Source organism: Macaca fascicularis, chromosome X, assembly GCF_037993035.2.
Source record: "Macaca fascicularis isolate 582-1 chromosome X, T2T-MFA8v1.1".
Classification (NCBI taxonomy): domain Eukaryota; kingdom Metazoa; phylum Chordata; class Mammalia; order Primates; family Cercopithecidae; genus Macaca; species Macaca fascicularis.
In genome coordinates, this window is record NC_088395.1 from 159,863,033 (window position 1) to 159,889,617 (window position 26,585).

General features: G+C 56.3%; 1 protein-coding gene across 10 annotated transcripts; it reads right to left on the minus strand.

The window, feature by feature from the left end:
* Positions 1–177: 177 nt before the first annotated feature.
* PDZD4 (PDZ domain containing 4) lies at positions 178–26,234 on the minus strand. 10 transcript variants are annotated; one of them, XM_074029625.1, is made up of 9 exons: positions 25,051–25,244; positions 6,308–6,561; positions 5,863–6,105; positions 5,248–5,338; positions 4,725–4,823; positions 4,053–4,115; positions 3,488–3,589; positions 3,079–3,189; positions 178–2,883 (listed from the first exon to the last, which is right to left on the minus strand). In XM_074029625.1, exons 3-9 carry the CDS (start codon positions 5,868–5,870, stop codon positions 1,336–1,338), a joined length of 2,022 nt encoding a protein of 673 aa, XP_073885726.1. In that variant the 5' UTR covers positions 5,871–6,105; positions 6,308–6,561; positions 25,051–25,244; the 3' UTR covers positions 178–1,335. The 10 variants fall into 10 exon arrangements, with proteins under 10 accessions (XP_073885726.1, XP_005594984.2, XP_005594985.2 ...); XM_005594927.4 differs by lacking the exons at positions 5,863–6,105; positions 25,051–25,244 and adding an exon at positions 25,566–26,234; XM_005594928.5 differs by lacking the exons at positions 5,863–6,105; positions 25,051–25,244 and adding an exon at positions 25,566–26,051 and having other exon boundaries at positions 6,326–6,561.
* Positions 26,235–26,585: the final 351 nt, after the last annotated feature.

Below are 26,585 nucleotides of genomic sequence, written 5' to 3' on the forward strand. Positions count from 1 at the left end.
TGGGGTGCCACACAATTGCCCATGGGAGGTCACAGTCACTGCTCCTGACATCCGAGACAAACCGAGGGCTGCAGCATGGCTTTCAGTTGACTCTAACCCTGCCCCCTCTTCCTTCTCCCACCCCAAACTGACAACTCTTTCCCCAGCCCAATAAGAATGAACACAGGGAGGCCACGATTCAACCAAGTACAAAGGCAGCTTGCTTTATTCTCAAGATGCAGGGGGAAGGGGTGGTGCAGCCTGTCTGCCTCCAATCTGGGGCTCTCCAAGCCTGAGGGGCACCCCCAGGCAGCCTAGTTCACACGTGCAAATCCTGAGGAGGCTGGGGGCCTCTCCTTCCCAGTCAGCCCACCACCTTACTGGGGTCCAGGTTGCGGATCGCCACCAAGTCCTCTCCAGGCCGCATGGCCCAAGGTCTTCCACTGCTGCTCACAGGGCTTGGCTTCTAGACCCCTTCTAAGCACCTTCTTCAGTTCATTCAGAAGAGAAGCCCCTGCTCCAGATGGTGTGGGGCGCAGAACGGGCTCTGTGACTTCTTGGTGGACACCCTGCAAGACCCCTCCGTTCCTGCAGTCTTGCTCTCTCTCTCAGTCACTGGGGAAACAGGTGCCCCCCAAAAGCTCCCCGTTCCCACACCTCAGAGTGGAAGCCACCAGAACAGCTGCTTCCCATTCCTCCCACCTTTCCCTCCCCTTCCCTCCCATCCATCCCCAGCCCTCCCTCCCGGTCTTCCTCCCCAACTCCCTTCCCAGCCATCAGTGGAGGGGGGAGTTCCACCTCTGCCAGGCTGCCTGAAGGAGCTGCCAGCCCCCAGGTCAGGTCCACAAAACAAAACAACTATTGGCAAGCACAGAAAGGGAGAAAAACCACAAAAATCGGGGTGCCTTTGTCTACAAATAACTGCAGCGGGGAGAGGCCGAGCTCAGCAGCGAAGCCGGACACTCTCTTGTGCTCCTTTCAGCTCAACTTCCCTGTCTGCAAGTACACGGGTCGGGTGGAGAGATCACTGGGTGTGTGTGTGCGTGCACGTGCAAGCACACGCAAGAGCATGGGGAATGGGAAATGCACACGCACAGCCGAAGGGGTGCCCATTACAGGTGTGCCCCCAATACTGGCCACTAGCGTGGTCACTTGACTTGGGCAGAAAGAAGAAAAGCGTCCCTTCTCCTCAGGGGCTTCTCTCTGCTAACAAAGCCCTGTGCGCACACCTAGACGGGGAGGTGTGTGCATGCGCACAGCGAGCACGCGCGCACACACACACAATCTCTATAGGAGAGTGAGGGCCGGGGCCCCAGGGGGCTCCTTGGGCCTGGGCCGTGCACCCGCCCGGGCAGCTCACACAGTAGTGACCGAGAGGAGAGGGTTGTAGACCCGCTTGCCATCAGCCGAGCGTGCGCCATGGGCCAGCATCTCCTGGATGGTGATCCAGTTGTCCAGGATCTTCTTGTTCCGCTTCTTCATGGTTTTGCGGTGGCTCAGGGCAATGATGTTGAGCTCGGGCTTGCTGTCGCCATTCTGCTGCTCCCGCAGGCACTCCAGCCGGCTCTGCATCATGAACTCGCGCCGCTTCCGCTGTTCGCGGGCTCGGATCAGGTGCTGCTTCCGCTCCTCCTTGCTCCAGTAGCGGCCCATCTTCATCTCGCTCACTGCGTCATCGTCGGTAGTCATACCGCTGCGCTCCTCCCGGATCTTCAGGGCACGGGCTTTCAGCAGCCGATCTCGCACGGGCCGCTTGGCCACATAGCGGGTTCCATCGCTGCGCACCTTCACCTTCCACTCCATGCGCGGTGCTTCAGTGGCCGCGGTCGCCACCCCACCCACCCGAGGGCCACCGGCCAAGCTCAGGGGACCGTGGCCCAGCTCCTCCAGGCCTCGCGTCGGGGCCAGCTGCACGCAGCTGTGGTAGTGCTCGCCCTCCTGGCCCTGGCCGCGGTGGCGCCGCGAGAGGTAAGGGCTGCCTTCGGGGCCCATGCGCTCCAGGGTCAACCCGGTCTTGGGATTGCGGCGGCCGCGCTCCTCCGCATGCTGCCTCCGGCCGGCCTCAGGATCCCGGGAGAGGGACCGGAACTTGGTGGGGCTCCCCGGTGGAGGAGCTGCCTTGGCGGGGGTGGCAACAGGGGGGCCGGGAGGGGTCCGGTTCAAGTTGGAGTTGCCGGCCGCCGCCCGCCGCAGGGGACTCTCAGGCAGGGGTTCCACGAGCAGCGGGGTGCTGCGGCAGCTCTCCCCAGTGTTGTAGGCGCTGGTGCTGTCCTTGTCCGACTTCTCAGGCAGCTCGGAGATGTCAGACAGCTCGTGCTTCTTGGGCTCGCTGGCCGCCAGGTCGTAGAGGCTCTCCTCCTCCAGCAGCCAGGCCTTCATGCAGCGCTCACGCAGCTGCTGCATCTTTTGCGCCCGCAGGATGTTGCGGCACTTGAATTCCAGGTGCCGTAGCTCCTCCTCCAGCATGGCCATCTCGTGGCCCAGGCTCTCGTTGCGGTTGACGTCCAGGGCACTGTTGCCTCCGGAGGCCCGGGGAAAGAGGAGGCCCAGCTGGTTGCCGTTCTCTAGGTGGCACTTGATCTCCAGGAGCTCGCGGTAGCGCTCATACTCCTCATCCGTGAGGCCCGGGACGTCGCCAGCTCCCAGCCCCGCCCCCTCGGCCAGCAGAGAGTCCATGCTGAAATGGAAGTCCCGGCTCTGCAAGGCGTCCCCTTGCAGGCCAAACTTGCGCAGGCTTCCCGGGGTGTTGGTGGAGCTCGGGGGTTCGTCCCCCAGCAGGTCGTGCTCAGAGCTCTCTTCGTTCCGGGTGCTCTCGTCAGTCCGGCCCACCCCGCTGTCCAGCTCCTGGCTGTTGCTCAGGCCTGGGCCTGCGTCGGGAGCCCCTTTCTCTTCTTCGTTTCGGAGCTACAGCAGAAAGGTAAGTACCGCTCAGTTAGGTCCCATGGACAGGGATGTCACGGGATGTCACAGGAGGATTGAAAGGGCTTCAGACCTGGTTCATTTTCCTGCCAAGCATTGGGAGACCCTGCACAGCCTCAGCGCCTTCCACCCAGTTCTTTCCTTCTTGCCCTCCCCACCAGCGCCCTTCTCCTTCCTCACCTGCTGGGCAGGGGATGATTTCAGTTTATGAGCACGCAGCTCCCCCTCATTCTCAGAGCCAAAGTCATCCAGGAAGTCATCCCGGTCGCTGTCCTTCCACCGTTTCGCCAGCTGTGGAGACAGGCCCTGGTGTCCCCACAGCTTCAAGGACCTCCCCATATACCCTTCTTGTCTGCTCTGGGCCCCACACTTGGTTTGTTTCAGTGAAGTTCAACAACCTGGGGGACAGGGTCCCAGCCCACTCAGCCTTCAGAGGCCAGAAGGGGAAACGGGCCCTGAGAGACCCCTGCCCACCCGCCCTCCATCAACTCCAGGTTGTTGGCACATCTGTGCCCTAGTCACGGCCAGCAGCTTCCAAGACAGAAAGCCTGATGTCGTGGCCCTGGGTCGCCCTGCCAGGCACACACACCTGGCTCTCAGGTCGGGCCACCAGCAGGGAGATGTTGGTGTTCTCTTCCTGGCTCAGGATGGCCACCGCCTCTTCCCGGTTCTGGACGTCCACACCGTTAATCTGAGGCAGGCCAGGGTACAATCAACAAGGATGCTAGGGCTGGCCCTAGGGCAGACCCTGGGCGAGTGCAGGGAGCCCAAGCACTCTGGGCTCCGCTGGGCTAGGCTGGGGCTTGAGCTCCGGGAGGATGTAACTAAGTGGAGGGTACCAGGGAGAGGGTGGCCTGGCTCTTGCAAGAACCAATGTGTGCTCAGGACAGCATGGAGTGGAGCAGAGGGAGGGGTCTGGAGGTTTCAGAGTAGCAGGGGCCCTGGATGCCAGCAAATCCCATAGGCACACGGGAGCCACTGGGGTGAGTGGGCAGGAGAGAGATGAGACTCAGCCTGGGTTTGGGACATGGCAGGCTGCTGGGCCTCAGGCTTGGCTCTTAGTGGGAGAGAGCTAGGGACTGGCTAAAGAGAGGTAGCTGGGCCGACAGGTGCAGCAGGGCCTTGGGCCAGGCCTGCAGCCTGCCAGTGCTCACCTGGATGATGCGGTCTCCCTCACGGATCCGGCCGTCTTTGGCTGCAATGCTGTTGGGATTTACCTGCAGGACACACACATCTTGGGGACTTGGTGCCTAACATGCCCTTTCAGTAGAAGGGAGCAGGCTTACCTCAGGGGCCTCCAAAGCAAGCTGAAGGCTCTCTGGCTCCCCTTCCAGCCCCGAGTCCCAGAAAGCAGGGGCAGAGGCTGTGGAGTAGTCGCCTCTCCCTGCCCCTGCCCCTGGCACTCCTAGGCTCCTCTGCATGGAAGCCTGTGCTTTTGGTCAGCCCTGGGCATTGGTGGGAAGTAGGACATTGTCCATCTGGAAGGGTGGCTTTAGTGGGATGCTGCTAGTAGGGAGGGGAGCGAGGGGCCATCCCCCTCCTGGGGATACACAGACATCTGCCCAAGATGGGTTCAGGAGAAGACTAGAAAGCAACCCTGTTGCTCGTTCTCAGGCCCATCTGCTGTCCCACCCGGACACAGGCCTCTTTCTGCAGATGACTGCCTCAGTGGACAGTGGCTGAAGCCATCGACCATCCTCGCCTCACCACGCAGTACCCTAGCTGTGATGCCCTGTCTCTGCTAGCTGGGACCTCACGGGCAGCCTGTGAGCCATGGGCAGGCCACATGGAGGGGCCTCGGGGCTGGGGCATACCCGTCTGCATACCTCTCCGACATAAATGCCCAGGTCCTCCTCGTCGTCCGTGCGGTAGCAAACCATCAGGCCCAGCTTGTCCCGGTGGCTACTTTTATACAGCTCCACTTCCTGCCACGAGGGGTCCGGGAGGAAGCAGAGATAGAAAGCCCCAGAAATGCGTGAGTGAGGGAGCAGGCAGCACAGCCCAGCCCCTCAACCCGCAGCCCCTCAGCTTCCTCTGGGACCCCTGAGCTCAGTTTCCAGTCCCCGCTTTGAGGGTCTCTCTTACCATCCCACGTGGCGCATGTACTCAGTGGTCTCCCTCCCAGGAAATGCGCGAGGCACACACACAGGCACAGGACACAGAAGACAGACATGCATGGGACGTGGACTCACCAACATGGACGGAACATGTAACCTCACCCGCACCCTCCCTGACTCAGCCAGACACGTGCCGGAAGGGCCACAGGGTCAGGCCTGGGCAGGAAGGCACGCAGGCGTCGGGGCGGCTGCCACAGCTGGCTGCGGGCCCTAGCCTGGCCACCCGGCTCACCTCATACTCCAGCTCGTCCAAGCGGTCTGCCTCCTGCGGGCCGCCCTCCATAAATTCCGCTGGGTCATAATACTCATGGCTGATGGGGGGGCTGCCCAGGAGAAGGTGGGGGTCAGACCGGCTGGCTGTCCTCTCACACCTCAGCCCCAGCTCCCAGGCAGGCCAATCCCAGCGTGCCTGGCACGGAGACCTGCTCTGCTTGTGCTCTCAAGGGTGGGTGGCCCAGCTGCCTCCTGCAGAGCTCCTTCCTGGGCAACATGCAGCCATGCAAAGACCGGGGACACTTCTGGCACCTGAGTGTGCGGCATCCACACGGAGGACCTGCACATGCCTAGCTCGCCCGTCCCGCAGACCAGACTCCTCCAACCACACCAGCTGGCAGGGACTGACTTCTCCAATCTCTAGGTGCCCACCCACCCGCCCAGTACTGGCCCCACTCATGCAACGCCCCCAGGAGTTATCCAGGCCCTGGAGGACTTCTGCAGAGCAGAGGGAGGCCCACCCTACCTCCAGGGGCTGCCTTCCTGGCCCCAAAACTAAGATTGGCTGTTCATGGCCCTGTGGCCTACCTCCCCACAGCCCGAGCTAAGATTAGCAGAATGAGGCAGCGCTCACGCGGTCATGAGCCACCAGGCCTGGATGAAAGGCCCTTCTTCCGGTCAGGCCAAAGAAAGAAGCCGAAGAGATGGAGGAAATTCAGAGCAGGTAGAGGAATGAGACAGACAAGGGATGCAAGAAGATTCAAGGAGTGATGCTTGTGAGGCAGCAGAGGAGAGAGGATGGAGGAGTAGGAGCTGAGGCCCTCAACCCTGGCACTTCCGGCAGCGTCGTCCCGGACAGGAGGGTCCTCCCTCGGCCCTGGGGGTAGATACAACGGGGCACCTTCTGGAGCCCGGCCCAAGGCTAGAGGCCTGGAGGTTTTGGAGCCCTCGGATACCACGGTCAGCTCTGGAGGCCGAGGGGCCTGCTTCCTGCCCAAGAGGGTGGTGTGCAGATGGCCACCCCAGGTGGCCTGCCCTCTCTGGAGGCAGGGCCCGGGGCCCTCCTGAGGGCGACTCACAGCTCAGAGAGGACGTACGGCTCCAGGATGACCATGGGCGGGGTGGGCGGACGCAGCTTGCCCAGCGCCATGATATGCTCGAAGGTGATGTCGGTCTGAGTGCCACTGTCCACCAGCTGCAGGTCATGACAGGAGCTGTCCCCCCGGAGGCGGGGGCTGCGTCTCAGCACCTGGATCACCAGGGGCTCCTTGGAGGAGCGCAGGGCCTGCAGAGTTTGCTCCTGAGACAGCTTGGAGAGCTCCTTCCCGTTCACCTACGGCAGAGACACGCCTCTGTGAGAACCCTCAAGGGCCCACTCCTCCCCTGTGAGGTCAAGGCAGAGGCCCTAGCTGGCAGGACCTGGGCTGACAACCAGCACCCTAATCCACTCAAGCAAGGAATCTGCTCTCTGTCTGCAGCCCTGGCTACCTTTGGTGCCCCCGTTCCCAGGCAAGCCCCACTGCTCAGCCTTCATCCCACTGAAGGCCAGCTGGGGATCGCCAAGTCACACCAAGGGCTGGGGGACCCAGCCTCTGTGCACTGGGTCTGGAGGCTGTGATACCACCCTACAACGTCCTCCAGACTCTGCTTGAGCTCTCCTGGTCTCTCCCCATCCGGACCCGCTTCTTTCTAGGGCAGCACTAAGGCCAGAGCTAGCATGAAGAAGATCCCATTGAGTTCCTTAGCACTGACTGGACCATAACAGCCAACACTCAGTGAGCATCTGTGTTGTGCTCATTCAACATCAAGCAAGAGGATGACCTTGACTCTTCAGATGAGCTGAGTCTCTCAACAAATGTCTACTCACTAGGGAGGGCCAGGGTCAGGTTAGGGGACAAGTAGGAAGATGCCTAAAGATATGGTGTTGTATCCTCACAGCGGCAACTGACTTGCCCAAGAGAAAAGGCTTTGACATACAAGAAACCCCCGGAACTGCAAAGTAGCCTAAAAGAGGTGCCAGGAAAGTGGTCCTTATAAAGCCACCACTGGGCCGGGCACGATGGCTCACGCCTGTAATCCCAGCACTTTGGGAGGCTGATCACAAGGTCAGGAGATTGAGATCATCCTGACTAAAACGGTGAAACCCCGTCTCTGCTAAAAATACAAAAAAATTAGCCGGGCGTGGTGGTGGACGCCTGTAGTCCCAGCTACTCGGGAGGCTGAGGCAGGAGAATGGCATGAACCCAGGAGGCGGAGCTTGCAGTGAGCGGAGATTGTACCACTGCACCCCAGCTTGCGTGACAGAGCGAGACTCCGTCTCCAAAAAAAAAAAAAAAAAAAAAAGCCACCACTGGTTTTTGGGCACGTGCCATGTGCTACATTCTGGGAAAGACCCCTGATGTGGGTCCCCCACAAAATCCTAATCCCCAACAACCTTGAGGGAGATGCCATTATTGCAGATGAGGAAACCGCGTCAGCAAGCTCAGCAAGGTGGTGGCGCTGAGTCAAGGTCATGAGCCAGGACAGGCTGCCCGGTGGCCAGAAGGAGGGGTCAGGGAGGAGGCGGCCATCGAGGGCCAGGGCCCAAGGTGGAAGCGGGACCTGAGCAGCTCTGTGGGATGCTGTGGGGGTGAAGGAAGGACGATGGAGGGGAGCAGAAGGAAGCCCATTATGTACAGCACAGCTGGTGAGGCAAGGAGTGCCCACAAGGTCGAAGGCTGCTTCCACAGCACCCTGGGACAGTATGCTGCAACCTTCAAGTCCTCCTTGGGGAAGGGAGGCAAGTAGAGAAGGGATGAATGACTAAGGACCAAGAAGGACTGAACAGACTCCACCAGAATTCAGGGCACGTGCCACAGGGCCAGCAAGGGTCAGCAGGAAGTACTTCCAGGAGGAGGCAGCCCTCGAGGCAGGTGTGCAGGGTCTCCTCATGGGCCCAGTGGCTTGTGGAAGGGCTGTTCTGGGCCCGGGGAGGCTACACACTAGCATTGTGCCCAAATGGCTATGCCCCACAGGTGAGCGTGGGGACAGGTAAGGGAGCGCACATGGCCGGCCATGCACGCCTCGGCGGGAGGCAGAGAAGGCTTCTGGAGCAGGGGCAGCTGGCCTCCATCAGGCAAAGGGAGCAGGGCCAAGAAAAGACACGGGGAGGTTGGTTTGCAGTTGGAAGCAAAGCCCCCAGTCAGCACGGAGAGGACCCAGAGTCCACCCAGGGATGGAGCAGGCTGGGAGCTTGTGCCAGATGAGAGGGCAGAAGGGCCCTGGGCGTGGGTAGAGGTGGCTGCGGCTGCACAGAGTCCTCTGCTTTTCCGAGTTGTGCGAATATTAGCAAGTTTACAAGAACTCTCTGTCCTGCATTCTCAGGGCAGCACCTCCCTCCCCGGGTTTCTCACAGAGGTATCAATTCCGACGGCAAAATCTTGTCTTAGTGCCTGCAACACAGTAGAACCACCGCTGTAGGAGTCTTTTCAGGAAGACAGATATCACAGGAGAGCCCAGCTTGTCCTCAGAACCCCTGTGGCCTCAGCAGTGGCTCCTGCGTTACCTTTTTTCGACTTATGTCCTTGTAGATAATCATTGAAGTTTTCTATGTCTCCCTTCTCCCCCAAATTTTTCATATTCTGAAAAGAGCTTGTTGTCAAAATCAGTTTTGTCTGATTGTAAAAGAAACACATGTTCATTTTTTGTTTTTTGGGGCTTTTTTTTTTTTTTTTGAGATGGAGTCTTGCTGTGTTGCCCAGGCTGAGGTGCAGTGGCACGATCTTGGCTCACTGCAACCTCCACCTCCTGGGCTCAAGCAATTATCCTGTCTCAGCCTCCCAAGTAGCTGGGACTACAGGTGTGTGCCACCACGCCCAGCTATTTTTTTTTTTTAGACAGTCTTGCTCAGTCATCCAGGCTGCAGTGCAGTGGCACAATCTTGGCTCACTGCAACCTGTCTCCTGGGTTCAGGTGATTCTCCTGCCTCAGCCTCCCCAATAGCTAGGATTACAGGCACCCACCACCACACCTGGATAATTTTTGTATTTTTAGTAGAGATGGGGTTTCACTATGTTGGCCAGGATGGTCTCGAACTCCTGACCTCAAGTAATCCTCCTGCCTCAGCCTCCCAAAGTGCTGGGATTACAGGCATGAGCCACCGCACCCGGCCATGCGGCCTATTTCCTTCCAGTCTGTTTTCTATTTGTGCCATTTTGCAGCTGCAGGCCCCTTAAGGTCCATCCACACCAGTGGACCATCATGTTCATCATCACATCACTAAGGCTGGCTTTGATTTTTTATTATAAAGAATGTGGCAAAGACACATTTCGGGGTGCATTTTGCACATTTTTCATACTTAAATCTTTGTGTAACCAGTGGTTGTCAAAGTGGATAAAATTTCTTGAGGTGCAATTTCTGGATCACAGACTATAAAGGAAACAGCTTTCAGCTAAGAAGGTATTTGTTGGAAGACCATAAGAATGTCAGTCAGGACAGGGCACGCTGTGCTTGGTGGAGAGGCTGCAGTGAGAAAGGCAGGATGGAAGAGGGTGGGCGGCAGCAGAGTGTGGGTTCAGGAAGGCTGTAGACAAAGGGACATGACGGAATGGCCTCAACACTCTCAGCAGCAGTGACTAGAGCCAACTGAAGCTGGGAAATTTGGGAGCCAGTTGTCAAACACAGCCATTATTGATATTGTAACTGTAGAAATGTACAGGTAACTGAATGATATTAACAACAAAGTCAATAAATCCTCGGAACACATCACTGTCTAATTATCTTACTACACTTTTCTGTCATCTGTGTTCTTGGGGTTATTCACATCTGGCGTGGGAGGTGGGAATACTCTGATGGTGTGTGCATTCCCCCCAACTCCAAGCTCAGTGACATCGCAGTGGTGGCTTGAAATCGGCTATAGTGGCAGCATTTACACCAAGGATATCGGCAAATGCTCCAAATCAGGGCTTTTTGTCTGGGAACATTTACCAGCTTACCACTGCCCTTGAGGAGAAGCCAAAACACAAGCAGAAGGGCTCGGAGCTGTCCTCAGGGTTTCTTCCTGAACTCCCGGGGCAGGACAGCAAGCAGGCAGCGGGATGCTCAGGTGACAGAGATGACAGAGAACGCAGGAATGCCTTTCTCCCTGGAATCATTACCCAGCAGCAGTGTTGCTATGGAAACTGAGGAGCGCTTGCTGGGCGGGCTGGTGGAGGCTGGGATGTCAAGAGGGGGATGGGCGCATGCACAGCCTCAGCACCTCAGATCAACAGCAATCAGAGTGATCGCCTGTGACAGCCAGGCAAGTCTTTGGGGGGAAGCCACTGGCTCTTGAAGCCTTCTCTCTCTCTCTCTCTCTCTCTCTCTTCCTCATCAGGTCATGCTGGACCCCCAAGGAAGAAATGAGCTCCTCTCTGGGGAGGGGCTAAGGGCTGCCAACAAGGTGGGACAATATGGGGCCATGAGCATAGAGGTACAGGGCCAGGCACATGGTAAGGAGCCACATTGTGGCCCTTCTGATAACAGCAGCTCTTCCAGTTCTGCTCAGAGCCCTGCCCCCGCCACCCCCAACCATCCTGACGTAGCACACTGGTAAAGCCACCCCTGTAATGCCCCAACTTTCAGATTGCCTACTCGACCACTCCAGTCTCTAAAAGGCACAAACACTCAACATGGCCAACCCCAGGCTTGCTTCCCGCCAGACTCTCGCTCCTGCCCCACCTGCAAACATACCCTGGGAGCTCGCCCCACCAAGACAGAAGACCTAGTCCAAGCCCTGGCCAAGCAATTCCAATTGGATCAAAGACCTACAGGGACAAAGCAAAACAAGAGAACAATATCTTTACGGTGTGGGATAGAGATGAAATTCTCAATATTTCAAATGGGCAAGCAATAATGGAAGAGATGTAAAACTTCTAGATGACAAAAGACACCCTAAATGCAGTATAAAGGCGGGCTCAGAGAGCCTTACAATGCACGGACCTCATAATGGGTTTTCCAGAATATGCAAATAATTCCTACAAAACAAGAAGAAAACACAGACACAAACAACTCAAGAGGAACATGGGCAAAGGATATCAACAGGTGCTCAGGGCAAAGGGGACCCACCAGCAAGCACCTGGAGCCATGAGATAGGAGGAGACGCCCTTCAGAACCGCCACCAGGAGGACCAGGAGGATGTGGGCATGAAGGCCACAGCGGCCAAACACCGGGGACAGCCCAAAGGTCTGCCAGCGGTCAAACAAACAATTCCTGGCATTCTGTATGTGCGGTTAATGGAGGCGCACATGCTTATTCATAGTATGTACTTGGTGGAAAACATGGCAGAGAGGCAAGCAGAGGAAGGGCGTCGGGGACGGGTGGGCACAGTCGGCTTCAATCTGCCTTTAATACCTTCTTCAAGGAAAAACGCTCAGGCCAACAGGGCCCACATCAAGACTGGGTGCCAGTGCTGGTGCTAAGTAACGCTAGATGATGCCCCATACTTCTCCAGATGCTACAGCAAGTCCAGGAGGCCTCAAGGTACCCAGGCCGGAGCTCAGCCTTTTATGTGTGATTGTCTAATTACCTCCCTTTCGTTAGACTACAAACCCCAAGAGAGCTTCACCCTGAGTTCTACTTCCATCCCAACTCCTGGCAGTTTGCTAAAGACAAAAGTTTAATGTTTCTTGGCTGAATTAAAATTTTATATATTTCCATAATTTATTGAATATATATTAATGACCTGTAATTTATCTGATCTATCTTTTAAAAAACAATAATAAGAAATGGGAGGCCGGGCGCGGTGGCTCAAGCCGGTAATCCCAGCACTTTGGGAGGCCGAGACAGTCAGATCACGAGGTCAGGAGATCGAGACCATCCTAGCTAACATGGTGAAACCTCGTCTCTACTAAAAAATACAAAAAACAAAAAACAAACAAACAAAAAAAAACAAAACTAGCTGGGCAAGGTGGCGGGCGCCTGTAGTCCCAGCTACTCGGGAGGCTGAGGCAGGAGAATGGCGTGAACCCAGGAGGCGGAGCTTGCAGTGAGCTGAGATCTGGCCACTGCACTCCAGCCTGGACGACACAGCGAGACTCCGTCTCAAAAAAAAAAAAAGAAGAAACAAGGTTTCACCATGTTGCCCAGGCTAGTCTCTAACTCCTAGGCTCAAACCATCTGCTTAGTCCTCCCAAAGTGTTGGGATTACAGGCATGACCCAGCCCCTGGGTCTGATGTACCCAGACTCTACTAAAAATACAAAAATTGCCCGGCGCGGAGTCTCACGCATGTAATCCCAGCACATTGGGAGGCCAAGGCAGGCAGATCACCTGAGGTCAGGAGTTCGAGACCAGTCTGGCCAACAGAGTGAAACCCCGTCTCAACTGAAAATACAAAAATTAGCCAGGCATGGTGGTGCACGCCTGTAACCTCAGCTACTTGAGAGACTGACGCAGGAGAATCACTTGAACCTGGGAGGTGGAGGCTGCAGTGAGCTGAGATTGCACCACTGAACTCCAGCCTGGGCAACAGAGTGAGACTCCATCCACCCCCCATTCCCCCCCAAAAAAGTCTCCTTCATCAAGTGCAAGCCTCCCTCCTTTGGAACAATCCAGAAGAAATCCACTTTGCTTCTAGTATGTGGAGAGTGGGGATTGTTGACTGAGCTCATTATCACAAAACTCTCACTATTGAATGTTTCCTTCATTGAGAGCAACCTCCCTCCTTTGGAACAATCCAGAAGAAACTCACTTTATCTTGCAACGCTTCGCGTACCTGAAGCCCACTCGAATGCCCCTTGTCCCCCCTCGTCCGGGTTCCCAGTGACTCTCATCTTCTCCAGTGCTCCTGTGCCATCCTGACCACATGCTGGGCATCATGCTTCCCCTAAGCGAGGCCACCCTGTGGCAGTTAACCCTGTTGATTGGGTAGTGAGCTGGCAGCCAAGCAAACCCTCAAAGCCTGTTCACAAAGACCCCTCCTCCATCCCATGCTAGCGCGATAGATTTTGTCGCCATTTCCTTTCAAATAACACTGAGGAGGCAGAGGAGCACAAAGATGAAAATACAAGTCCCTGGTACTCCGCTGCCCCAGGGAGTGCAGCAGCCTGTGAGCACAACAAGGCTCAGCCAGGAGCTTGATGTGCCCTATGGCGACTCTTCAGCATACAGATCTATTTCCTTCCTGATTTGTTGGAGGAGCTCGCCTGGGGAGTGAATGTAGACAAGAACAGGAGAGGCCCAAGGAGAGTCCTGGGGCACCCTGACATTGAGCTGGCTGGGGAGAGAGACTAGGAAGTCCCGGGAGGGAAGTTGAGGAGCAGCTCAATGCACTGGGTCGGAGCCCGGGAGAGGAGGGCGGAAAGTGTGACCTCTGGATTTGCTAAAAGGTGGGAGGGGGCCGGGTGGGGAAGCTCGACCTGCATCGACACAGCCTTCTGGAGCTTTTTGCAGAGAAGGAGCAGGGGCAGCTCGGGCAGAGGAGCTCTCGTTTGGGTTTTCAGGGACATCAGAGCGGCGGCTGAGTACCAATGAAAGAGCAATTCGCAAGGCCAGGGAAAATGCTGGCACCACTTTCCCCGCATGAGGGGGACATGCGGGCAGGGGAGTGGGACACAGGGACAGGGGAGGGGGCAACACGGGGCAGGCGAGGCAGGCATCACGGGCAGTCGCTGTGGGGTGACGATCTCCCGCAAGGCAAGGGACTGGCGGGCCTTAGGGGAGGCGCGAAGCGGGGCGCCCAGGGTGGAGAGGGCGGGGCCCCAGGCGCGCTCGCCCCACCCCCGGAGCCCGGAGCCGCAGACAAAGAGCGCGCCGCAACGGCAGGGTGGCTGCGGCCGCGGGAGCAGGGCGGACCACACTCGTCCCTGCGCCGCCACGCTGGTGGCTGGACTAGCAGGACTCCTGCCCGCCGGCCCCGCCACCTCCGTCGGAGGCTGAGCTCTGTTTCCGGGCCCTGCCCCAGGCACCCTCCCACATCCAGCGGTGGCAGGCCCACAGCCGGGTCGGGCGCGACACCCTCTTGCTGATCAGGAATCTCTGGGAAGCGGAGAAGAGAGACCGGAGAGACTGAGAAAAAGTTGTGGCCTGGGAGACTCGCAATCCCGAGTGCTTGTCACACGGCGCCTGCGACCCCTTTCACTCTCACTGGTAACGCGCGGGATGGGAAGTGAAGCCACATCACTTCCAGGGGCCCCCGTGGCTGCCACGTTCGGACTCCCCTTACCCTACAGATGTAGAGTAGGAAACAGGCTGGGGAAGGACAGACAGGAAGTTATCCTCTGCCCCGGGCCGAGCTCTGACCTACCTGCTGGCTCTCAGCTCTGCCGTCTGGACTATCCAGGACACCTTGGAAGCAGTTGTGACTGTAGCTTCCGGGCCAAGTCAGGCATCAGGGGGATCTTCCAACGGGGAGAGCATCGGAGGAGAAAGGAGGAGCCGCAAGCTCACTACATTCACCTACTCAGTGGCCCAGCAAAGTCCCCATTCATGTTTCCCCAGCTCGGGATTTTGAAAATTGCCCGCCCACAAGCATGTGGGAACATCTGCAGATTCCCCACACCTGCTCTCCGGGTTTCTACACACACATTTGCAGAAGCATTTGAAAGCAAGATGCCACCAGTCCCATTCTCCGTGGAACCACAACACCCTTGGCACGGAATTCCGCACTCATACAATGGGCCAGCCTCACATCTCCCCAACTGTCCCACTAACACCCTTACAGCTTTTTTAAAAAATCTAAGATTTGAGGCTGGGCACAATGGCTCATGCCTGTACATCCCAGCACTTTGGGAGGCCGAGGCGGGCAGATCACAAGGTCAGGAGTTCGAGACCAGCCTGGCAAATTTGGTGAAACCCTGTCTCTACTAAAAATACAAAAATTAGCCAGGTGTGGTGGCTTGCACCTGTAGTCCCAGCTACTCAGGAGGCTGAGGCAGGAGAACCACTTGAATCATGGAGGCGGAGGAGGTTGCAGTGAGCCGAGATTGTGCCACTGCACTCCAGCCTGGGTGATAGAGCAAGACTCCGTCTCAGAGAAAAAAAAAAAAAAAAAAAAGGCGGGGCATGGTGGTGCGGTGCAGCCTGTAGTCCCAGCTACTTGGGAGGCTGAGGCAGGAAAATCAATTGAACCCGGGAAGCAGAGGTAGAAGTGAGCTGAGATCACACCATCACACTCCAGCCTGAGCGACACAGAGAGACTCCATCTCAAAAACAAAACAAACAAACAAAAAATCTAGGATTCAATCAAGAAGCACACATACTACATTCGGTTGTTAGGTCTCTAGTTATTATGTCTCCTCTCTAATCTAGAAAATATATATATATATATGTATATTTACTTTAATGAGAATGACTTCTTGGAAGAGACCAATCCTTATAGAATGTGCCAGAGTATGAATTTGCCTGATTCATTCCCGCGGTGAGATTCAGGATGAGCATTTTGAAAAGAGCACCTTGCAGGAGAAGCTGTATGTCTCCTCCCCAGCCCCGCATCTGGCGGCTGGCAGGGTCAGGCTGCCCCACTGTTGAGGAGGCTGTTTGATCACATGGCCCAGGTGGCGGCTGCCAGATCTCTCGCCTGTAAAGACGCAGTTTCCCTTCCTGATTCACAGGTAATTTGGGGTAATATTTGGAGACTTTGTGAATATTCTGTCCCCAACAACCTCACATCTAATGATTTTGGCATCCAGTGATGATCTTTGCCTGAATTAATTACTGCACTGGTGGCTGCAAAATGTCTCCACCGATGTGTAAGAATTCTAAAAGGGACAAAGAGGTGACAGGCCCGACAAGTAGCATGGCTGCCCACGCTCCCAACTGTGGCCGCCTGGGCAAGCCACACCACCCCCCTCCATAACTCTGTGTCCGCCCTTTCTGCCTGGGGACAGAAGAGAGAGAAACATGGGAGGGCTTCATCTCAAAGGCCTTTGAGCAGTTAGTAGGGGGAAGGGGTGTCTGGGTGTCCATGAGAGACATGTATACTGGTAGGGGTGCCGGTGACAGGGAAGGAGGGTTAGTTAGCTGCACATGGCAGGGAAGAACAAGTTATGTCCTGTAAAGACCCCACGTAGGCAACAACCCCTGGAAGTTCTGATTTAATAGGTGTGGGGTGAGGCCTCACCCTCTTATTTGTTAAAAAACAAAACAAAACAAAACAAAAACAGCTCACTTCGCCATCCATGTTAGTGTGGTTTGGGGCTACCACGGACGTACTCCCGGTCCCTACCCAAGGCCCTAGCTACCCACAGCCAGTGGGTTCCACATCACCTGGGAGCTTGTGAGAAGTGCAGAATCGGCCGGGCGCGGTGGCTCAAGCCTGTAATCCCAGCACTTTGGGAGGCCGAGACGGGCGGATCACGAGGTCAGGAGATCGAGACCATCCTGGCTAACACGGTGAAACTCCGTCTCTACTAAAAAGTACAAAAAACTAGCCGGGCGAAGTGGCGGGCGCCTGTGGTCCCAGCTACTCGGGAGGCTGAGGCAGGAGAATGGCGTGAACCCGGGAGGCGGAGCTTGCAGTGAGCTGAGATCCGGCCACCGCACTCCAGCCTGGGCGACAGAGCCAGACTCAGTCTCAAAAAAAAAAAAAAAAAAAAAAAAAAGTGAGAAGTGCAGAATCCCAGGCCCCATGCTGGTGGCTCAGTCAGAAAGTGCACTTTAACAAGGACTTCCGGTGGAGGGTGGCGCTGTACTGACTCAGAGCACACCCTGGAGGAACCAGGACAGACCTCAGGGAAGGCCTTCTGCACGAAGCAAGCATCTTTCCTTCCTCTCACTTCCCCTTCTCTCCCCGAATCCCAGGGTCTGTTGAAGTCTCATCAATCCACCTGGCCCCCACCTTTCTGGGAGAGTGATGGCCTCTCAGACACCTCTGTAGTCCTGGCTCAGAAGCAGAAAGGAGGCCGGGTGCGGTGGCTCATGCCTGTAATCCCAGCACTTTGGGAGGCCAAGGCAGGCGGATCACTAGAGGTCAGGAGTTTGAGACCAGCCTGGCCAACATGGTGAAACCTTGTCTCTACTAAAAACACAAAAAGTAGCCAGGCGTGGTGGCAGGTGCCTGTAATCCCAGCTACTCGGGAAGCTGAGGCGGAATTGCTTGAACCCAGGAGGCGGAGGCTGCAATGAGCCGAGATCACGACACTGCACTCTAGCCTGGGTGACAGAGCCAGACTCTGTCTCAAAAAAAAAAAAAAAAAAAGATAGGAAAGAGGAGTGTCCCACACCTTGCACAGGAAAAGCCAACCACTTCCGGAAGCCATTATCAAGATCAACCTTCAGATACATGTTCACAGCTTTCCAGGCACGTGGCCCAGCAACTAAACTCATCCTCCCACCCACCTCAGGCTAACCTGACTGGCTAAGGGCACAGTTCACATCTAGCAACAATCAAAGCAATGTTCCCTCTGCAGCGTTTCTCATTTCCAATGCTCCAAGCAGCCATGAGGACAGGCAGAATGCACTGAAAGGGAGGACATCTTGTCCAGTCCCAGGCTGCTCAGCCTCGCCTAACTCCTGGGCAAAATGACCATATATGCCTCCGCTTTGTTCCCTGTCCATCTGTTTTCTTTCTTTCTCTCTCTCTCTCTCTCCCTCTCTTTCTTTCTTTCTTTTTTTTTTTTCCAGACACAGTGTGGCTCCATTGCCCAGGCTGGAGTGCAGTGATGCAATCATGGCTCACAGCAGCCTCCAACTCCTGGGTTCAAGCAGTCCTCCTGCCTCAGACTCCCCAGTAGCTGGGATTAGAGGTGCAAGCTACTACGCCTGAGCAATTTTTTATTTTTGTAGAGATGAGGTCTCAATATGTTGCCCAGGCTGTCCTAACTAATATTATACTATGTCACACTTCTTCAAAACTTGGAGGTCCCTTTCCTGAGAGAAATTCTCAGAATAATACCGGACATTCTTCTGTCACTGGGCATTAACTGTGACATACCCAGATGTAAGGCCTTCTCCATGTAACTTCCTTTTTCATTATTTTTATTTTATTTATTTATTTATTTATTTATTTATTTGAGACAGGGTCTCGCTGTGTCACCCAGGCTGGAGTGAGTGGCTTGATCTTGGCTCATGCAACCTCCACCTGCTGGGTTCAAGCAATTCTCCTGCCTCAGCCTCCCGAGTAGCTGGGACTACAGGCGCATGCCACCATGCCCGGCTAATTTTTTGTATTTTGGTTTTTTTTTTTTTTTTTTTTGAGATGGAGTTTCGAGCCCAGGCTGGAGTGCAATGGCATGATCTCAGCTCGCTGCAACCTCTACCTCCTCCCAGGTTCAAGCAATTCTCCTGCCTCAGCCTCCCGAGTAGCTGGGATCACAGGCATGCGCCATCATGCCCGGCTAATTTTGTATTTTTAGTAGAGATGGGGTTTCTCTATGTTGGTCAGGCTGGTCTCGAACTGCTGACCTGAGGTGATCCACCCGCCTCGGCCTCCCAAAGTGCTGGGATTACAGGCATGAGCCACTATGCCCGGTTAATTTTTTGTATTTTTAGTAGAGATGGGGTTTCACCATGCTGGCCAGGCTGGTCTCCAACTCCTGACCTCATGATCCACCCACCTCGGCCTCCCAAAGTGTTGGGATTACATGTGAGCCACGGCGCCCGGCCAATTTGCACTTCTTAATGACCAACTGAATGGCCTGTGGGCAGCAATTCCCCCCTCCACCCAGTGAGATCCCGTGGGACACATCATCTGTTTTCCTTGTCACAATGGCCTTCAGAGGCCTGCACTCTTTTCACTGCCATTTCACAGGTGAGGAAACCAAGTCACTGAGCCAGTGGACCATGCAGCGACTTGCCCCTGGCCACACAACTGGCAGTTGGTGACTGCCTCCATTCCTATCTCTACGCTGCACTGCCTTCTCTGGCAGGGCCCCTGAAGTAGAAGGAAGGAAGGGACGCCTTTCTCCCCGGGATGCGTGCATGTGGCCATGGAGTTCCTGTTCTAAAGCTTTGGTGAGGTTTGTCACTGGGTGGTAACCTGCACATCTTCAGTGTGCAGAGGGCAGGTGTTCATATGTCATACATGAACCTGGGGAACCGTCACCACCGTCAGGACAGTGGCCATTTCTATCTTCCCCAAAAGTGTCCTCGTGCCCCTCTGCCCATCCCTGCAACCACAAATCTTTTCTCTGGCACTATCGAATTTCATTTCAGCGGACTGGACAGTCCTCAGGAACCCCAAGGTGAGAGGGGAAAGGGCATTCTACAATCTTGGAACAACAATACAGAGCAGGATGACCTGGTCCGGAAGGTGGCAGTCAGAATTCAGTGTCCGGCCCTCTGTTCTTCCACTCCACAAGGACTTTCTCAGAGCCTGCTGCTTCCCCAGGCAGCTTCTGTGGCAGAACCAGCTGACTGAGAGACCAGCTTTCCCTGGAAGGATGGAGGCCAGCGTGGGTATGCTGGCACCATCTGGTGCTGGTGGGGTGGGTAGGCAGACTGCCCGTGTCAGATCCAAATCCCTGCTCACGGGAAGCCCCTGTGCAAGCGGGAGGGAGCCAGAGAAGCCACCTTGCTAGGTGGGTGGGAGAGCAGCTTGGAGGAAGATGTCGCTGAAGAGGGGACACTGGCTGCCACCCTTGCTCCTGCACTCAAGCAGTACTTTCTCCCCCCCACAGTTGCCTACGTGTTGGTGATGGTCTCCCTCTTATTAAAAGGGGAGCCTAGGGCCAGGTGTGGTGGCTCACTCCTATAATCCCAGCACTTTGGGAGGCCGGTACGGGTGGATCACCTGGGGTCGAGTGTTCAAGACCAGCCTGACCAACATGGAGAAACCCCGTCTCTACTAAAAATACAAAATTAGCCAGGCATGGTGGCGCATGCTTGTAATTCCAGCTACTCGAGAGGCTGAGGCAGGAGAATCGCTTGAACCCTGGAGGTGGAGGTTTCAGTGAGCCCAAAACATGCCATTGCACTCCAGCCTGGGCAACAAGAGTGAAACTCTGTCTCAAAAAAAAAAAGTGGGGGGGAGACTGGGGGAGGGGGCAAGGCCCTGTCTGCAGTGAATGCCCTGCACCCAGGATGGCTGCCAGCACCATGGGGGCTCACATGTAGGTGCTTTAGGCAAGAATGCCCAGGAGACCACCAGAAGGGCTGGCCAGGTGTCCTTTGGCCTCCCCCGATGTGGACGGAGGGAAGACATGTGGTCCTGACCCACTCCCCTTGTAAAGCCTGAGTAGGATGGGCGGGAGGCCAGTCCCAAGCACCAGGGATTTATCCCCTGACCATCTCCGGCGTGCCCGGATGCTAGCAAGCACATCATGGTGTCAGAGAGGGAGTGCCAAGGCCGAGAGACAAGTTCAGCAGAGTGTGGACCATGATGAGATATACGACAAGGGGGCCCGGTGGCAGTGGAGGGACATGGGCTGCAGAAAAGGCTCGGGAGCTGAGGACATGTTGCTTCCTGTCTTCCATTCTGGGCAACCGGCCTGCTTCCTTTTCCTAGCTCAACACGCAGTAATCCCCCATTTTCAGGGGAGGTCCCAGATTTTTCCGAACTAGGAGGACATGATTGGAATATAGGAATGGGGCTGAGGTTCCGACATGACACACGAAAGTGCCTGTGACGGCCCACATCCGTGGAATAAAGGAACCATGTGGTCATCTCACTAGCCACAGAAGCAGCACTGCACAATCCAACATCTCTCATGATAGAAACAAATTAGGAACAGAATGGGAACTTCCTTACACTGATAAAGGACAGCTATGAAAAAGCCACAGCTAACTTTATACTCCCTAGTGAAAGACTGGAGGCTTCTTTACCTCTAAGATAAGGAACAAGGAAAAGACACTTCACCGGCACTTCTATTCAACATTGTACTAGAGACTCTAGCCACAGCAAATTAACAAGAAAAAGAAATCGAAGGGTCGGGCACAGTGGCAATCCCAGCACTTTGGGAGGCCGAGGCGGGCAGCATTACTCGAGGCCAGGAATTCGAGACTGGCCTGGCCAACATGGCAAAATCTCGTCTCTACTAAAAATACAAAAATTAGCTGGGCGTGGCAGTGAGTGCCTGTAATCCCAGCTACATGGGAAGCTGAGGCAGGAGAATCACTTGAACCCAGGAGACGGAGGTTGCAGTGAGCCGAGATCACACCACTGCACTCCAGTCTGGGCGATAGAGTGAGACTGTCTCAAAAAAAAAAAAAGAGAAATCGAAGGCATCCAGATTGGGAAGGAAGAAGAAAAACGATTTCTATTTGCCAATGACATGATCCTAATATGCAGATAATCCTGAGGACTCTGCTAAACAAATGATACTTAATAAACAATTTTAGTAAGGTTGCAAGATATAGGATCAATGTATAAAAATCAATTTTTTTTTGAGACAGAGTCCTGCCCCTGTCACCCAGGCTGGAGTGCAGTGGTGCGATCTCAGCTCACTGCAACCTCTGCCTCTGGGGTTCACACGATTCTCTTGGCTCAGTCTCCTAAGTAGCTGGGATTATAGGCACACACCACCATGCCCCGTTAAATTTTTTTGTATTTTTAGTAGAGACGGGGTTCCACTATGTTGGCCAGGCTGGTCTTGAACTCCTGACGTCAGGTGAGCCACCCGCCTTGGTCTCCCAAAATGCTGGGATTACAGGAGTGAGCCAACACGCTCGGCCAATCAATTGTATTTCTATACAGCAGCAATGAGAAGGCTGAAAGTGAAATTAAGAAAACAATTCCATTTACGATAGCATCATAAAGAAAATACTCATGAATAAACTTAACAAAAGTGCAAAACATCATTTAAAGAAATTAAAGACCTAAATAAATGGAAAACATACCCCATGCTCATGAACAATAATCCCCAATTGATCCACAAATTTGATGCAATCTGTATCAAAATGCCAGCTGGCTTCTTTCCAGAAATTAACCTGATCCTGAAATTAATATGGAAATTTGAGGGACTTAGAGTAGACAAAACAGTCTTGAAAAAGACATACAAAGTTGGAGGACTCTCATTTCTTTATTTCAAAACTTGCTACAAAACTGCAGTAATGAAAGCAGTGTGGCGCTGGCTTAAGGACAGACATTTTTCTAAAGAAGATACACAAATGGCCAACAAGCACAAGAAAAGATGCTCAACATCATTTAGCTAACAGGAAGTGCAAATCAAAATCACAATGAGATACCACTTCACACCCAGCAGGACAGCCATAACAAAAACCCAGAAAATAACAACTGTTGGCAAGGATACAGAGAAATTGGAACCCTTATATGTTGCTGGTGGGAATGTAAACTTGTTCCAGCCACTGTGGAAAGCAGTTCAATGGCTACAGGCAAATACTCCAAAGAATTAAAAGCAAGGATTCAAACAGATACAAGTAGACCAGGGTGCCGGGCGCGGTGGCTCAAGCCTGTAATCCCAGCACTTTGGGAGGCCGAGACGGGCGGATCACGAGGTCAATAGATGGAGACCATCCTGGCTAACACGGTGAAACCCCGTCTCTATTAAAAAATACAAAAAAACTAGCCGGGCGAGGTGGCGGGCGCTTGTAGTCCCAGCTACTCCGGAGGCTGAGGCAGGAGAATGGCGTAAACCCGGGAGGCAGAGCTTGCAGTGAGCTGAGATTCCACACAGCCCAAGGGGGTTGGAAGCACCCCAAATGCCCATCAACTGACGAATGGATAAATATTATGTTGTACATCACAAAATGAAATATTATTTGGAAATAAAAAGAAATTGACTACTGATACATGGATGAACCTTGAAAACATTATGATTAATGAAAGCCAGACACAAAAGGTCAGTTTCTATGAAACGTTTAGAATAAACAAATCGATAGAGACAGGAAGTAGACTGGTGGGTGCCAGGGGCTAGGAAGTTTGTAGGAGAAATGGAGGTGTGACCGCTAATGAGTGCAGGGTTTCTTCTGGGGTGATGTAAATGTTCTGGAATTACTGGTGTGGGTTGCACAACTTTGTGAATATACTAAAAACCAGTGAGTTGTACACTTCGAAAGGGTAAGTTGTACGGTAGGAGAATTATAGCTCAATACAGCTGTAATTTTGGAAGTGCTGTGAGTCATTGGCAGAAAATGGCTTGGAACACAAAGCTAGGCTAGAGACTTGGGGGTTCCTAGCCTGGGGGTCCCAGGCCTCTGTGGATTGTATATGGAAGGCGCTGCAGATGCACTTGTGCTTTTTTCTGAAAATCAGACCCATGAAGTGTCTCACCCTGATAAGGTGCAGAGGCCCAAGGGGGTGCAGATGAGGTTATTCAGGGGAGACAGGGAGAAGTGTCGCCTGAAGATGGGGGAGCACCCGTGTTTAAACTGGCCGGGAGGCAGGCACGGGGTCCCAGAAGCTGACTAGTCTTTTGGAACAAAAGCGCCTTCTCCTCTGAAGAGGCTGGGACCTGTGATGCGTCCACCTCCAGAAGCGCAGTCCCCTGGGACAGCTCATGGCCTGCACTGCTTTCCGTATCCACTTTTTTCAGTCCTCTTGTTTTCTCTTAGCTGTAAAGGATAGTTCTCCTCCTAAAATCCCGGCTCTGATTGGGCCAAGGAGGAATGTAGAAAGTGAAAGTTTGCAGCCAAACTTCCACGGGAGTTTTCAAAGGGAGCCCAGCAGGAAAGCGCACAGAGGGTGCATGCGGTAGTGGCCCTCCTCCTGGCGGGTCTCCTTGGAGAGGGCAAGTCCATTCTATGAGGGAGAGCTTAGGGCGCAGAGCAAGGAGGGCCCAGCCAGGTTCACCTCCCTGAAGGCAGGCCCAGCCCGACCTGCTGAGGCCTTCCCGGAGGGCTGTGGGGAGCCCCAAGGGCTACCGGTGTCTTTCCATGGCTCATTTCAGGCCTGGGGTGCAGCTCGGGTCGCTCTCCCCTATCCACGCGTCCCCACGAGGTTGGCCTTAAATGAAGAGCGACACCAATCCTTCTCCAGGAAAGTCAAGACGGCCCCGGAGGAATCGCTTGGAGAAATCGCTTGCCGTTTGATGGAATAACTCCCGAAAAGGAAGCAGTAGGATGGGATCCAGAGTCCCCGTCAATTAACCATCCCAGCCCCGGAATCCAACACGGATTCCACAGGACGCCCTCTCGGTCGCATTCCTATCTCGCTAGGGGGCTGGCAATGGCCACACAAGGTTTCCAAACAGCGGGAACAAGAGATGAGGAGTGGCAGCCAGGAACTGAGAGGGAAGAAGGCGGAGGACAGCGAACGGGAGAAGCCGAGGACCCCGCGCACCCCCGAAGAAGGGCCGGGGAGAGGGGACCCGGAGTTCCGCCAGGCTGAGGCAAGATTTGCGTCCCCGCCCTGCCCCTCCGCTCCCGCACAAGGTGGCCAGAAGAGCTCGGCTCACAGCGTGAAGTCAGTCCCCGGATTCCTAGGAATTCTTCCCCGCGCCCCGCCCCGCCTCCCCTCACCCCCACAGTCGTCGCCGATCCCTGCACGGGTTCCCCCACGTTCTCCCAAGCCAACACCCTTCTTTGCAAAGCACTTGATTCCTTCCCAGTCCAGACCAATAAACCCGGGAGCTGAATCCAGGCCACTAAACGCATACCTGTCTGAGCCCTGTCTGCTCCTGGGTGCCTTGACATTGACCTCCCGCCACTTAGCCCTAGGGGGTCTCAGCCCACAGCATCCGGGACATTTCTCTAGACAGTTTGCAGGGTGCACACAGAAAGTACACAAATGCGGGGCCGGGGGAGCCTCCGCGCACACAGAGACGGGGCACAGGAACGCACTCACGTAGTCACGCCACGCACAGGCAAGAAGCCCCATTTCGGGCCGCGGGGCTGGGCTCCAGGTCCGAGCTCGGGGCCCCGCGTCTCATTCCCTCCCTGCGGGGCCTTCCTGGTCCACGCCCCCCAAAGCCGGGTCAAGCACTGCCACCCGCAGAGAGCCCAACCCGCTGATCCCGGCGGTGCCCACTCACCCGAGACGCCCAAGGCCCGGGAGCCCAACGTTCGGGCAGGGCCAGGCGGGAGTGGGTGTCCGGGTGGGCACGCAGCCCCCGGCCGGACTTGGACCGCGCCCGGGGACGCCCACGCACTCCTACGCTCCAGGCCTGCCGGGATCGAGATTCGGCGCCCCCCCGCACGGCGGGAGCCTGGCTCCCTCCCCCGCCCTGGGTTCTGCGGGGAGAGCGTGTGGGGGGAACTGCGCTCGTTGCTATGCAACCTCCATCCCGCGCCCGCCGCACCGCGCCTCCCGGGACGGAAGCGCGCCCCACCCGGGCCAACCCCAACTTCCCACCCCACCCGTGGCTGGTTTCCACGGAGCGACAACACTCAACAGCCCCAGGATGGGAGGGTGCGGACGGCACACTACCTTTTCCTCCTCAAGCCCTCCCGCTCTCCCACGCCCGCCGCTCCGCCGCTCCGGGCCTCCCCACTGGCCCGCTCCTTCCCGCGGAGGGCCGCGCCCCCGCCGCAGCGCTGGCAGCCCTACCTGCAGCATCACTTTGTACTGCTCCTCCGGTTTCTGGACCACGCACATATTACATCCCATGGTGCTGGCCGGCGAGAGGAGGCGGAGGGTGGGAACCGGAAGACGCCTTTCACTGGCCCGGGCGCGGGACCTCGGGTCCCGGGCCAGGGCCGGGGGCCATACCCTGGCGCGGGGGGCGGGCCGCCTAGCGGGGGAGGGGGGCACGCCCCCGAGGTGGGGGCAGCGGCTCGCCCCTCAGGTTAACTCTTCGCTGGCCGAGGCCAGGCGCGGGCATGCTCCCTCGCACCCGGCCAGGAGAAAAAGGGCAGCGGGGGATGGGCGGGCGCGCCGGGCGTTGCCAGGCTACGGCCCCCCAGGGAGCGCGGGGTCGCGCCGGGCCGCCAGGGGCAGTCAGGGGCCGTCAGGGGCCGTGGGCCGCGCGCCTCCCCGCCCGCGGGGCCCGCCGCTGCCGCTGCCGCCTCCGGCTCCTGCCCATGGCCGCCAGCCCTGAGAGCCCGGCCCTCGCGCTCGGCGCCGCGGCCCGGCCCGCGACAGGGGGGCAGCGGCGCGGCGGCGGCGGCCCCCGCCCGCGGCCAGGCCAGCGCCCGCGCTCCCGCCTCGCCCGGCCGCGCTCTCGGCGCTCCCGGCGCCCGCTCTTCGTCCAGCAGCCGCCGGCAGTCTCCAGCTCCTGCCTGGGACGATGGGCACGCGCGCGCGCCCACGGCGGCGGGGGAGGGGCGCGGGCACGAGGCGCACGCGCGCCGGGAGGGGCGGGGAAGGGAGCGGGGCCTGCTGCAGGAGGGAGCGGCGGGGGCGCAGGAGCGGGCGCGGGAAGCCGGGGGCGGGCTCTCGACGGAAGCGGGCGGGAGTCCTAGGCACTCCACGACACCCGGCGTCCGGTCCTGAGGGGCAAGCACCCGGCGCGTTGTCTGCGCGATGCCGCTCTGGGAGAGAGGGGTCCTACCAAGAGGAGCAGTCTCCTGGGTTCCCCAGAGAGAGTCCGCGATTTCAGCCCCTCTCCCCGTCCTGGACGCAGCAGCC

Coding starts and splice junctions, on each gene's coding strand:
- PDZD4 (XM_005594927.4), bottom strand. CDS start 25,625: ATGGGATGTAATATGTGCGTGGTCCAGAAACCGGAGGAGCAGTACAAA. Junction 4,824..5,247: donor TGGACGAGCTGGAGTATGAG/GTGAGCCGGGTG, acceptor CCCTCGTGGCAG/GAAGTGGAGCTGTATAAAAG. Junction 4,116..4,724: donor TGGGCATTTATGTCGGAGAG/GTATGCAGACGG, acceptor TGTGTCCTGCAG/GTAAATCCCAACAGCATTGC.